The sequence below is a fragment of the Meles meles genome, chromosome 16 (genome assembly GCF_922984935.1).
Source record: "Meles meles chromosome 16, mMelMel3.1 paternal haplotype, whole genome shotgun sequence".
Taxonomy (NCBI): Eukaryota; Metazoa; Chordata; class Mammalia; order Carnivora; family Mustelidae; genus Meles; species Meles meles.
Window position 1 is genome coordinate 57463544 of NC_060081.1, and position 14491 is coordinate 57478034.

The following is a 14491-nucleotide window of genomic DNA, read 5'->3' on the forward strand; positions in this document are numbered from 1 at the left end:
GGCCTTTTCCACAGTTTCTATGAGAGGTGGACACTGTGCTCTATACCCACCATGGGCCATGTTGTACTCTTGCTGTCCTGTCTGAGCATGCTGTAGCTCCTGTCGTTGCTGTAAGTTCAACTTTATCAATAAAGAGAATGTCTCACAACGGATGAAAGATGGCTGTGTGGTACGGTTTGTGGGATGGGTTCTGATGTTCCATTTTGTGTTCTGCATGTGGAAATGTCTCATTTTCCCAGTTTTAAACGTGGCCAGCTGACCCCGTGGTCTGGCGGAAGCCCTGGGAGTTCCGCAGTGACTTCATAGAGGAACTCCTTGGGACCCAGGGACAGCGCCGAGATGTCTCAGTTGAGATGGAAGTCAAAAACCGATTTACCTCTGTCAAACAAAGCCAGCAAGGTTACCTGGGAAGAACCTGGTTCAGGGTGAGTGAGGGTTTGGGGTTAGAGTTGTCTCCCAAAGATTGGACACGTGGGCCCTAAGATGCATTTGCCTGCAACCAGAGGCTGAATAGGAGGGCATCTCGTAGCTGTTTCTAGGACAGCCGTACTACCTTTGGCTTTAAGTCATCTGCCGCTATGAATTCTTACACACTAATTCCACAAACCAATGATTCTCTTCCCATCCTAGTATGCTCCCCTACTGGCCGTTTTTAGGTTTGTGGTGTGCCCCACTCCGCTGCGCCCCCAGAGCCGGGAAGTGTGAGGGAGTAGATGGAGGCCAGTGGGGATGGTTTCTGGTTCAGTGGGTTGGGCCACTGCCTTCACTGCCCCTCTCTCTCTGCCTGCCTCTCTGTCTACTTGTGATTTCTACTTGTGATCTCTACTTGTGATCTCTCTGTCAAATAAATAAATAAAATCTTTAAAGTGTTCTCTAATTCTAGATAGTCATTTAATTTTTTTCTAAGATTTTATTTATTCATGAGAGAGCACAAGCAGGGGGAGTGGGAGAGGGAGAAGCAGGCTCCCCACTGAGCAGGGAGCCCAAAGCAGGGCTTGATCCCAGGATGCTGGGATCATGACCTGAGCCAAAGGCAGACGCTTAACCATCTGAGCCAACCAGGCGCCCCTAGACTTCTCAGTTTTTTTTCCTTCACTAGTAGAGGACTGGTGGTTCTCTCTGCTGCTTATTCTTACTCTTATCTTTTCTCTTGGGTGTCTCTTGCCCTCAACCAATACTTTTCCACTTGTTTTGGTCCATGAACATACACAGGTGTGTTTTGGTGAGACACATCATTCGTGAAAATTTTAGTAATTTGAAACAAAAATATTTAAATAGTTTTAAGAGTGGTATAAAGAACTCCCATTTGTCCAGTTTGACTAATTGTGAAAATTTTGCTTTATCAATATATTTGTTTGTTGAATATTTGAGAATAAGTTACATTGTACCCTTTTGGCCTTAAATACTTGTGTGTATTTCCTAAGGACAAAGATTTTTTAAAAAGATTCTATTTATTGGGGCGCCTGGGTGGCTCAGTGGATTGGGCCGCTGCCTTTGGCTCAGGTCATGATCTCGGGGTCCTGGGATCGAGCCCCGCATCGGGCTCTCTACTCCGCAGGGAGCCTGCTTCCTCCTCTCTCTCTGCCTGCCTCTCTGCCTACTTGTGATCTCTCTCTCTCTGTCAAATAAATAAATAAAATCTTTAAAAAAAAAAAAAAAAAGATTCTATTTATTTATTTGAGAGAGAGCACAAGTGGAGTGGAGGGGCAGAGGGAGAGGGAGAAGCGGGCCCTGATCCCAGGACCCTGGGCTGTAATCTGAGCCAAAGGCAGACACTTAATGGACTGAGCCACCCAGGTGTCCCAAGGACATTCTCTCTTATAACCACAGGAAACAACATTAATTTGATTGTTAAGTGTCCATGTTCAAATTTCACCAGTGGTCCTACTAATGGCCCTTAGAGGCCCCCTCTCCGGACCCCCACAACTCTAAATACTGGAGTCCCTGCCCAAAGTGCTTTGAATCTGATTCTTTGTGGGCCTATTGCCCACTGCATTGTTTTTGAGGGCCGCCCCCTAGGTGTGAGGTGGCCAGGGAACAGTGAAGATGAGGTGTGGCCTGCATGTGGGCGGAGGGGTCTGTTGACCTGCCCCCATCCACAAGCCCCTTAATCAGGACGGGTGGGGTGTGATGGGTGGGCAGAGTACTTGGAGGCTGGTTCTGTCCACACTGCCGAATTCTGGCACTTAGCTGAGGAGTTCTAGAATTGTAAATTTGAACCTGGTGTTCCAGGTTGTTAGTGGAAAGTATTTGTCAAGGTCGGAGAATAGAATGTTTTTATTTCATAGTATCTTAACTTGATTTCTAAGTACTTAAAACGACTCACTCTGTGGACCTATATTTGTTCTCTTGTTCTTGGCCCCATAATTGTTAAGGGTAGTCCTGTTTATAAATGTGTGTATGTACACTCTTGTTCTTATATGTATAAATCATACCTATTTGTCATTCTTGTATAAAAATTGGCATCATCTGTGCATTCTTTTTTGGATCTTTTCTTACTTGTTAGGACCTCATGGAAATCCCTGCTGGTCACCTGCTATAGGCCATATTCATCCTTTTGCGGGCTGGGGGCATGTTGAGTGCAGGTGCATTGATTCACCCCACCGCTCCTCTTCTACAGCCACTTGCCTTAGTTGTCACCTCTGTGAACGATGCTGTAGCGACCACTCCCAGCCAGTGGTCCTTCATAGAAGAGTGATGTAGATCGCTACCCACCACCCAACCTGTGGCACTGGAAGAAGTCCTAAAGACGGGGCGCCTGGTGGCTCAGTGGGTTAAGCATCTGCCTTTGGCTCCGGTCATGATCCTGGGGTCCTGGGATCGAGCCCCATGCCGGGCTCTTTGCTCTTCAGGGACCCTGCTTCTCCCTCTCCCCTCTGCAAATGAATAAAATATTTAAAAAGAAAAAAAAAATCCTAAAGATTGCCATGAATGTTTTTTGACTTAAAAATGAAGAACAGCATGATTTAGGCTATAGACATCCTCCATATTACCACCTGGCAGAGATAACCACCATTAAATTTGGAGTGTATTTTTCCTGGCTCTGTTTCTGTGCATGTGCCAACATATCCATACATCATATTCTTTCTTTTTTTCTTTAACGATTTCATCTATTCACCTGACAGCACAAGCAGGGGGAGCGGCAGGCAGAGAAGCAGGCTCCCTGTTAAACAGAGAGCACAACATGGGGCTCGACCCCAGATCTGGGGATCATGACGTGAGCCAAAGGCAGATGCTTAACCGACTGAGCCACCCAGGTGCCCCCATACATCATATTCTTAACAGAAGTGAACCTATTAATCCAGTCCCGTAGCTTTTTTCCTCAGTGACCTTTAATGGCTGTGTTCAGTGTTTGTGTCTTTTTTCTTCTTTCTTGGTTCACTCTAAGGCTCCCTTCCTCTTTCTTTCCCTGAAAGTTACCCAGTCATCAGTTTCAGGCCCATATTTCCAGGTACTTGTTTTGCATTTCTAATTGGACAGCCCAGCTTCACATGCATGAAGCCACTTTCCTTCCTTACTGCCTTTTCCTGGAAACTTTCCTGGCATTTCCCTCAGTTACCCTGGTTCTTGGCTTCCAAATCTCCTTTCCTTTGGCTCTTTTCTCTCCTTTCGTTTTTACATCTGAGCTGCTGCCAAGACAGTTTGGGTTGGGACACTGTTGGCCAGTCTTCAATCTTCCCTCCACTTATGCTGATGAGTTTCCATAATTGCCCTTCATCCTGCTCAGACTCCCTGGCAAAATACTGGAGCTTCTACATTCTGCTTCTGTTTCTCTCTCCTCTCTTCTCTCCTATGATTCCTCCCCTCCCTGCACCCGCAGAAGCCCTTTGTCAAGCCAGGCTGGCTCATTAGCTCTGTCCCCTGAGCCTATCTGGGGCTTGACTCCTGGCCATTCCCCTGCCCTCCTAAAAAGCTCTTTGGATTCTTTCTGGTGAGACAGACTGACACTCCCAATAATCCTAATAAAGTGCGGTCTTCCATCTTAATGGAGAAGCCACTGACCTGGTAGAAACACGTCCTTTCTATTCTCAGAGTAGAGCTCTGTGGAGCCTCTCCCACACTCACATGATCCCATGTTGCAGTGAGGAGGATCCTGTCCTCCTTCCAAAGAAGTCCTGCCTCTGGGCACATTGGAGGGCAGGGACAGGGGGAGGAAGTAGAAAGTAGGGCCATCCTTCCCCACCTCCGGACCGTGTGTTTGACCCTTTGGACATGTGCCTGCCACTGGACATTATTTTCCTGGTGTGTGAATTATATAGTTGGTCTCCTAACTGCATGGCCTCCTAAGCCCCTTCTAATTCTTTTTTTTTTTTTTTTAAGATTTTATTTATTTGACAGAGATCATAAGTAGGCAGAGAGGCAGGCAGAGAGAGGAGAAAGCAGGCTTCCTGCTGAGCAGAGAACCTGATGTGGGGCTTGATCCCAGGACCCTGGGATCATGACCTGAGCCGAAGGCAGAGGCTTTAACCCACTGAGCCACCCAGGCGCCCCACCCCTTCTAATTCTATAGAAGTGTGACCTGCTTTAGGAAGCCTCTGGCATTCACTTGAGAAGTCCCAGGACTTCAGTAGAATAACTCATTCCCATCGGGGGGAAGAAGGCTCACAGGGATAGGCTTGGGAAAAGCTTCCTGCTAGAGGAGCTCCTAGGGGAAAAGGGATGCTCATTACATGTGTGCTGGGGTTGTCTGTGGGTACAGGGCAGCACCCCTCTACCTCCTGCCCTGACTTCTTTTCCAGTCTCTTGTGACCTAGCTAGGTCAGCCTCCCACACAGTCTTAGAAAGTTAAAGTGACCATGATTCCCTATTCTAGGTCAAGACCATTGTCTTCCGAGGACTTAAGAGAGAACCCTGAGTCTCAAAAGGTAAGAAAACCATTAGAGGTTGGTACAGGGGAGGGGCGTTCCCGAGCCACCCCGATGTCGCTCATCAGCTCGGAAGTCTGTCTGTTATCCGTCTCTGCGCCAGGGTGGCAAACCCAGATACTCACAAGGCCAGGTAGGCAAGTTAACTGTGCATGGCAGCAGGCTGCTTTTCCCTTTGAAAGCATGATATTGGCCCAATGCAACGAATCTGAGGCTACCAATTTGCAGTCTATACGGGGACCCTCCTTAATTTTGTCCAGCCATGTTGGAGCAGTGGTGGGATAGGCTGTACAAATTACCCTCAAGCCTAAGTATTTTGTGTCTGTGTATGCTTGGGGCTGGGGACTAGAGAGATCATTAGTATAAGTTAAGTAAAGATTAAATTAAGATAAAATAAATATGCCCTTGCCTTCAGAGAGCTCACTAGGAGACAGGAGTAATGACAGGATCTGTCATTCATTGTGTAAGTAGTCTGCTGAGCCTGCCAGCCTGTCCAGGGGCCATGTAGGTACTACTACAACCCTGCAAGGTGGATAAATTAGCTTGGAAGTAAAGAGCCAGGCAGAATTCTAACCCAGAGCTCTGGGACTCCACAGCTGTGTGTTTCCCATCATGCCTTGCTGTCCACACGTATGGATATGCACAGTATCATGCATGCATGGCAGATATGAACAGAGTCTGGGAGCATGGAGTTGGCAGGGATGACTGTCATCTGAAAGTCATAGAAAAGCTCCTGGGAGAGGAGGTGTCATTTGACCCAGGCTTTGAAGAGTGGGTAGGAGTTTGCATTCCAGGGCAGATGGTCTGCCTTGCATAGAGGGAACATGTGGTGAAAGTGGAATGCTTGCTGTGTTTGGAGATGGTGGAGAGCCATTGGTGTGCCCAAACTGTGGCACGTGCATTGAAACTAGAAAGACAGGTCTGGGCTACAGTGCCAAGGGCTTTGAATGCCACACTCAGGAGTGGGCCAGGGGGTGGTAGTAGTGGTAAGTAGCCTGGAAAATGTCTGAGCTGGGGTAAAGTTATCATTAGATTTGTCTTCCAGAAAGGTGACTGGTCCCAATGTGAGGAGGTGGAGGGGAAAGGAAGGCTAAAACTCTGGTCCCAGTGCGGGGACATCCTTGTACTTGTCCCCACACAAGGCCAGTATTTGGGGTGGGCCAGGGATGCAGGGGAGCAGGGGTTAGGTGTAGGAGAAGGATCACAGGAAGAATGAGCAGGAGGGATGGTAAGAATACATAGGAGGAAAAGGGAAGAGCCAAAGATGGTGCTGAGATGTCTGATCCGGGACCCGCGGGGCTGTGGGAGTAGTAGCTAGCTCATCTGCTGGGCTCCAGGAAGGCAGGACTTCACTGTGCTCACTCGTGTGCCCACAATGTCTGGTGCTCAACAGATGTATATAGACCACGAGGAAATGAACAAAAGTTCACAGGAGGATGAGCACGTCTGCTCATTTGGTGGGGTTGGGGTGGGGAGAGTGAGCCATCCAACTTCCACCTTGTCTTCTGGCTTTCTGAACCAAAATCTTGAATGCCCAAGACCCAAGGCAGTGCATTTCTGTTAGCAACAAGCACTCGGTAGTTATATCGTGGTTCATTCCCAGCATCCTTTGAGGGAAGCAGCCTTTGATGACCTGAGCCTTTTGTGACCTGAAGCGTTGTGCTAAGTGTGTGTAGGGGCTACAGAGAAGAGGTGTTCATTGTTGAGGGCCGGATAGGCAGGAGGATAGGCTGTGTGGGGGCACGGGGAGACAATGGGAAGAGGAAGCGGAAAGCCCCTGTCAGGGGTGTGGGAGCTTTGGTGTGTGTGACGATCTGATCTGACCCTGACCCAGGCGGGGGTCTGGGAGGTTCAGGACCAAATCAAATTGGCTGGGGAAGATGGAGCTGGATTCCTTGGGGTCTTGAATTCTGAGCACCGAAGATTGAAACTGAACGGAAGCTCCTCATAAACTGGGGTCAGGGTCTGTGGGAGGTGAGACTTTGGCTGTGTCCACCAACCTCGCTGAGCCTCAGTCACAGCATCTGCAAAAGGGGAACAGTTGTGGACTCCCCAAAGTCAGGAGAGACGGTCTAGATCTTTCCTGGTCTCTCTAAGTCCAAAAGTGGTTAAGATTTATTCATTTGCCTCGTTGTAACCCTACATACCCTGTCCTCCCCTCGAAGAGTCTTTATTTCAGTGAGATGTGCTTAGAAATGTTGAGCTCAGGAAATCGACCCTCTCACTGCCCAGTTCTTACAGTCTTCTTCGTCTTAGATCACCATCCCAGGTGGATTCCACAAGAACGAGGAGCTTCTTAGCTCCCCAGCATCATCCGTCACCCTCAGCCAACATGAGTCTCAACTGTTTACCCCACTACACATGGCCAAGGTGAAGAAGATGTTTGAGGATGACGTTGACTCGGCGGGAGGTAAAGCCTCCTTGTGGCTGCGTTTCTGGTTTCCTCACAGGGTGGGAGCCATCCCTGGGTGTGTGCAGGGTTTAAGATTTGACAAGCAGTTTTTCATCTTTAAACTTTTCTGTCATTATATAAATCTTGTAAGCCTATTGGAGGCTCTTTCATATCCAGAAAAACAATACTAATCCTAATCCAAGCCCCCAGATGTAACCTCTGTCAGCATTTCGGTATATCTTCTTCCAAACAATGTCCTGCGTGTAGTGTGACAATATTCTTGCACACTAAGTGGCTTAATCCACACCTTCATTGTCTCACGGTTTCCGTGGGCCTGGCATTGGGCATGGCTTAGCTGGCTTCTCTGCTCAGGGTCTTGCTAGGCCAGGGATGCGGTATCTCCTGGGGCTTGCCAGGGAAAGGGTCCACTTCCAAGTCCACTCAAGGTTGTTGGCAGGACTCAGTTCCTTGCCCCTGCAGGACTGAAGCCTTCCGTTTCCTCCTGGCTGTTGGCAAGTGACTGCTTTCAGCTCCTACAGCTGCCCACGGTTCCTGGCCACATGGGACTCCCCAACACGGTGGATTTCAAGGCTCAGGGTAGCTGGGGAGATCGCCACTCCAGCACGATGTGTGCTACAATCTTGTCAGCATGCAGTCATGTCCACATGACTCCGTATTCCTGTCTCCTCTGCCATATTCTCTCGGTTAGAAGCAAGTCATGGGTTCTATTTCACTCACCAGGAGGGATGGTGGGAGGGTATGCACATGGGAGGCGGGCGTCCTGGGGCCACTGTCGGCTGTGTGTGTTTTCGTAAGTCTGTAATTGTACTACATATGTGATTTCAGACCCTTCTTTCCCTCTTGATGTATAACACCTGAAGGACTTTTACATATCATGTGTAGTCTTCCAAACCATCGTTACTCAAGAATGCAAGTGTTCTACTGGTAGACTATGCCATTCCCCCATAGCTGGATATTTAGTTTTTTTTTCTTTTTAAAGATTTTATTTATTTATTTGATAGACAGAGATCACAAGTAGGCAGAGAGGCAGGCAGAGAGAGGAAGAAGCAGGCTCCATACTGAGCAGAGAGCCTGATGTGGGGCTCTATCCCGGGACCCTGGGATTATGACCTGAGCTGAAAGCAGAGGCTTTAACCCACTGAGTCACCCAGGCACCCCTGGATATTTAGGTTTTATTGAGTTTAAAGAACATTGTGAAAGACAGCCTTTCTACATCAAACTTTTTCTGTTTTTTTTTAAGATTTTATTTATTTATTTGACAGAGATCACAAGTAGGCAGAGAGGCAGGCAGAGAGGGGGAAGCAGGCTCCCCGCTGAACAGAGAGCCCGTTGCGGGGCTCTATCCCAAGACCCTGAGATCATGGCCTGAGCTGAAGGCAGAGGCTTAACCCACTGAGCCACCCAGATGCCCCTTTTTCTGTCTTTAGAGCTTAATTTTTCTCCTGGGGTGGGTGATACACATAAAGGCAAGTAATAGGAATACTTAAAGACCTCTTTGTTTATGTTCCCTAAACTCTGAATACCAGCTCTGGGGAAATAGCTCCTGGCCCTATTAATATGAGTTTTACAAACATGCTGTGATGTGGGCAGGAAAGGGTACGAAATCCCCAGCTCACAGATGGACAAATTGAGGGCAGGGATGATTGGCGTGTGTCTGACCCAGAGATGAGATGGCTCCTAACTGGAGTGATTTGGTGCCAGTGTTTGGCAGCTGGGAGTCGCCACCACTGTGTCTTAGAGGCCAACCTTGACCATGGTTTTTATCGTGTTCGTGTTTGTTTTGAGTAAGCAGTGTATTCAGGCAGTTAAAAAGTCAAAAGGTACTTTTTCCATGATAACCTTTTTGGCATACAGAGAAAACATCTCCTTCGGCCCAGATCCGAGCTGCCCAGTTCCGCTCCTTTAGGCCATGACTGCTTTCAGTCTCCTGTGACCTGGAGAAGCTCAGGAGTGACATGGTCACATCCGCCTTTTGTATGCGGTGGCAGCCTGTCATCCATGCTGTTCTATGCCTTGCTTTCTTTCCTTCAGCTTTACTGAGCTATAACTGCCAAACTCGTAGCATATTTGAAGTGTACACCATACTGATTTCATATCCATAGACATCAAGAAAGGATCCCCACAATCGTCTACTCCTGCTTTTTTTTTTTTTAATAAAGATTTTATTTATTTATTTGACAGACAGAGATCACAACTAGGCAGAGAGGCAGGCAGAGAGAGGAAGGGAAGAAGACTCCCCGCTGAGCAGAGAGCCCGATGTGGGGCTCGATCCCAAGACTCTGGGATCATGACCTGAGCCGAAGGCAGAGGCTTTAACCCACTGAGCCACCCAGGCGCCCCTCAGAACGTCTTTTAAAGAGGTGGATCATGGGGGCACCTGGGTGGTGGAGTTGGTTAAACATGCAGCTCCTGATTTTGGCTCAGGTCGTGATCTCAGGATCGAGCCCTGTGTCAGGCTCCGTGCTCAGCCTGACATCCGCTTGAGATTCTCCCTTTCCGTCTGATCCCCCTGCTTGTGCTCTTTCTCACTCTCTCTGTCTAAAATCAATCAATCAGTCAATCATGAATATGGGCTCCATAGCATTTCTTAAAAACCCTGACCTGACCATCACTGCCTATCTCAGAGGGAGAAGGGGAGATGCCAGGGTTCTCCTGTCTATTCTGCAAATTCCCTTTCAGGGCCTTAGTTTTTTTATTTGTTGATTGGAGGTCTTTAAGGAGGGTCCATGGTTCTTTGTTTGTTCTTTTTAAGATTTAATTTTTAAGTGATCTCCACACCCACTGTGGGGCTCCTACAACCCTGAAATCAAGCATGCTCCATCAACTGAGCCAGCCAGGGGCCCTGAGGGTCTCTCTCTCTCTTTTTTAAAAGATCTATTTATTTATTAGCATGAGAGTGAGAGAGTACAGGGGGCAGGGGCAGATGGAGAGGGAGATTGAGTCCTAAGCAGACTCTGTGCCAAGTGTGGAGTTGGACATGGGGCTTGATCTCCTGACACTGAGATCCCTACCTGAGTTGAAACCAAGAGCTGGAAGCTCAACCAGCTATGCCATCCAGGTGCCCCCAGTCTGTGGTTCTTTTTGTTGTTGTTGTTGTTTTAAAGATTGGTTGATTTATCAGAGAGAGAGCACTGTCAGGGGGAGCAGCAGGCAGAGGGAGAAGTGGGCTCCCCACCAAGCAAGGAGCCTGATAGGGAACTCAATCCTAGGACGCTGGGATCATGATCTGAGCCAAAGGCAGACGCTTAACCGACAGAGCCACCAAGGCGCCCAGGTCTGTGGTTCTTAGTGGGCAGTGCCCATGTATCTCCTGGAAGGTCTTAAAAGTATCCACGTACCCCTGGCCCCTGGCTCCCGGGCCTGCCTGGGAGCACTTGCGGGCTGCTGGGGTGAAGATCAAGGGAGAAGCAGTGATCTGGGGGCCCTGCAGCCCCAAGCCTGCAAGCCAGTTTAGCATTGACCTGCCGCACAGGAGCTCCTGAGGGGACATGGGGGCACAGACGCTGAGTGTGTCCCCAGTTTCACTAGCTGACATTTCATCAAGCACTGCCGGGCAGGATAAGAATCAGCGTAGGTGGGGCGCCTGAGTGGCTCAGTTGGTTAAGCCACTGCCTTCAGCTCAGGTCATGATCCCAGAGTCCCGGGACTGAGTCCCACATCAGGCTCCCAGCTCTGCAGGGAGCCTGCTTCTCCCTCTGACCTCCTCTCTCATGCTCTTTCTCACTCTCTCTCTCTCTCAAATAAACAAATAAAATCTTTTTTTTTTTTAAAAAAAAAGGAGAATCAGCATAGGTATGGAGCTTCCTGGGTTACCAAGCCCTCTTTCAGATTTGATTCAGCTGTCATGGAGCCCTGTGGCTTTGTCACCGTACATAGGAGGGGCCAGGCGCTTACTAATAACAGGCCCAAATGTAGTGGCCCGGGTGCCCTGACATGGACACCTGTGGGCACCCCACACTGAGTGTAGCACTTCCAATCCAAAGTAAATGGAAAGAAGGCCCCTTCAGGGAGAGCCAAGGGCATAACCATGCAGTGCTCATGCTTGGTGACTGTGCCCTCAGAAGGTAAGCACTGTGGGGCACACACATATCCCTCCCCCCCTCCCCCCACCAATGGCAGAACGAAGGCTAGGAAACATTTTCCTCTTCTTCTTTTTTTTTTTTTTTTAAAGATTTATTTATTTGAGAGAGAGTGAGAATAAGAGAGGTCAAAGAGAGAGAGGAATAGAGGGAGAAGCAGAATCCCCACTGAGCAGGGATCCTGATGTGGGGCTCAATCCCAGGACCCTGGGATCATGACCTGAGCCAAAGATAGACACTTAACCGACTGAGCCACCCCAGCATCCTGGAAAACATTTTCTTCTTATATATTTTAAATATTGCATTAATTTAAAAAATGTTTATAAGTATCTAAAAAAATAGAGGTAAACACTCCATAGTCCTATGTCTTAGCTTTACAAAGAAAGAGAAAAGTGAAGTGGGAGTTTCCCAGAAGGTGGGGAGGGTAGAGAATGGCAGAGGAGAGGTGCAGGGGTGTTGCTGTGCTGGGGCAGGGCTGGGAGGGAGGCAACCACAGAGGATGTGGGTGTACCTGAGCCCCAGCAGCAGGTCTGAAAGGGAGGTGACTATCTAGAGCTGCTGGAGAAAGTGTCTTGGCCAGAAGGGGATTGGCTTCTCTTGTGACCACTACACCAAGCGTAGTAGATATTATAATGGAGACAAGGGAAAGCTTCTGGTTTCAAATCATCCTGGTGCCATTGTGTGTTCTTGGGCAAACTCTGAAGCTCCCTGTGCCTCTGTATCCTCATCTGTAGAATGGAGAAAATGACAGTACCTATCTTCTAGGACCAAAGTGTTCTTTTTTTTTTTAATTTTATTTATTTATTTGATACAGAGAGAGCATGCACAAGCAGGGGGACTGTCAGGCAGAGGCAGAGGGAGAAGCAGGCTCCCCGCTGAGCAGGGAGCTGGACATGGGGCTTGATTCCAGGACCCTGATATGACCTGAGCTGAAGGCAGATGCTTAACTGCTTAACTGAATGAGCGGCCCAGGTGCCCCTGGACCACAGGATTCTTGTGAGGTTTCAGGAGGGAGGGCACTGGAAAGCCCCCTCAGGTCTTCAGCCTGGTGGCAGTGACACCATTAGGAGAGATGCTGGGCACAGGGAAGGCCAGTGTCTAGTGGAGTAAAGATAATAAACCGGATTTTAAGGATGCTGAGTTGAAGGGGCACGGGGAACACTTGGGAACAGTCAGAGATATGGGAGACACATTCTCTCCTGAAATGCAGAGATGGGTGAATAGGTGAGGCCACTAAGGAGAGTGTCAGAAAAGCAAGGGACAGTGATGAGAAGAGCTGAGGCACATGCCTGCTGAATGACAGGGCAGGGCAGGCAGCAGAACCTGGAGGAGACCAGAGGGACCAGTGGGGCTGCTGCTTGAAGGCAGGAGACCCCGAAGGCAAGGAAGGGCACCATTGGGTGTGGTCCGAGGTCTCTGGTGGCTGAGGAGAGCGGTGTCAGGGAGTGCTGGGCAGAGGGGTGTCCAGTGCTGGGGGCCAAAGGGAACGTGCCAGCAGGGTGCAGGCAGAAGAGAGGAGGGCGGCCGTCAGGGTGGACCTTCGTCCCCTGAGGAAAGGGCCCAGGACTGCCCGGGCTGGGGAGGAGACGGCTGTCAGAATACCCCTCTAGTCTTCTGAGCTGGAGGGGGTGACAGTCAAGGGTCGTGAGATCAGGCCCCACACTGGGCTCTGCTCTGGGTGTGGAGCCCGCTTAAGAAGTTTGCTCTCTCCTAAAAAAAAAAAAAAAAAAGAAAAAAGAGGTAGAACAGCTGGCTGAGCTCGGAGGCGCAGGGAAAGGTGGTTAGAGAGTTCATCCTGAGCAATTCAGTTGTAAAATAATATGCATCTTTACACTGAGACATCATTTACCTCCCACAAAATGCATGGGTTTTAGGATCCCGCTCAAGGAATCTATCACATGCGTGCATTCATGTAACTGCCCCCCAGATCAAGTTATAGAACCCTTCTTGCTCCCCAGAAGGCATCCCCCTGCCTCATCCTGGTGGTGAACCCCTCCCTAAGGAAGTGGTATTTCCACATGCAAGTTTTTTTTTTTTAAGATTTATTTATTTATTTGACAGACAGAGATCACAAGTAGGTAGAGAGGCAGGCAGAGAGAGAGGAAGGGAAGCAGGCTCCCTGCGGAGCAGAGAGCCCGATGTGGGGCTCTATCCCAAGACCCTGGGATCATGACCTGAGCTGAAGGCAGAGGCTTTAACCCACTGAGCCACCCAGGTGCCCCACATGCAAGTTTTTGAATAATTAATTAACCATTTGGCTTGAGGCGGGCGAGAGCTGCTTTTTCGAGGGGCAAGGGGCCCTGCCTGGACACCACAGTGTATGTTTCCTTTCCCAAATACCTTTGTGTCTATTCTCTTGTTATTTTCAGAGAGGTGTTTGGCAAACTGTTGGTAAGAAGTGTATTGACATAGCATGCTGGTGAACAGTCTCTACAGCTTCTTAGACACCTGTGCAAAGAGCCGGGTGTTCCCTGTAGTACTCTAGAGAGGGATTTGTTCACTCCTCTCATACATGGGAGGGCCAGGTTGCCAGGGTCAGCCTCGGGTGCCACCCTGTGACCTTCGGTGCATGACCTCACCTCTGTGCCCCGCAGTTCCCTCATGAGTTCCTTTCATTAAATGGCCAGTGTGAATAAACCCGGAGAAGCACCCGATATCATCACGCCCACATCCTAGTGCCAACAGCAGCACTCGGGGAACAATGTGTGCCATGTGTCAAGGGCCCAGTCATGGATAGCACGGGCTCACCCTGCACTCACAGTGCTCACTGGCTAAAGCGCTGATGAGGAAGGTCAGGGGCGACAGTGGAGCCGGCTGGTGGGGGTAGGGGGCCTCCCTAGATAGTCCTCGGGAAAGCTTCCCTGCGGAAGGGACCAGATGGTCCAAAGGTCTTGAGGAGGGAGTGTGCTCGGTGGTGTGAGAAACAGCGTGGGGACATTATGGCTGGAGCTGGGAATGAGGGGGATGGCGGTGGGAGGTGAGGTCTGAGCAGAGCCAGAAAATGCACAGCCTTTAGACTGAGGCAGTGATTCCAGATATGTGGAGGGGACTTTAGAAGCACTTTTTATAGACTGGGATTATATAAAAAAGAATCTAGGTGGGGATAGTGGCCCATTGGCAGACAGATTCCCTCA

The 14491-nt window shown here is 49.3% G+C and overlaps 1 protein-coding gene across 1 annotated transcript in view; it reads left to right on the forward strand.

The window, feature by feature from the left end:
- Positions 1–245: 245 nt before the first annotated feature.
- The window catches only part of EFCAB8 (EF-hand calcium binding domain 8), a 58451-nt gene continuing 44205 nt past the window's right edge, over positions 246–14491 (forward strand). Inside the window, exons 1-3 of the mRNA XM_045981255.1 lie at positions 246–425; positions 4814–4865; positions 7122–7275. Coding sequence (XP_045837211.1) covers positions 340–425; positions 4814–4865; positions 7122–7275 — 292 coding nt within the window. The 5' untranslated portion in view covers positions 246–339. The remainder of the gene's footprint in view (positions 426–4813; positions 4866–7121; positions 7276–14491) is intronic.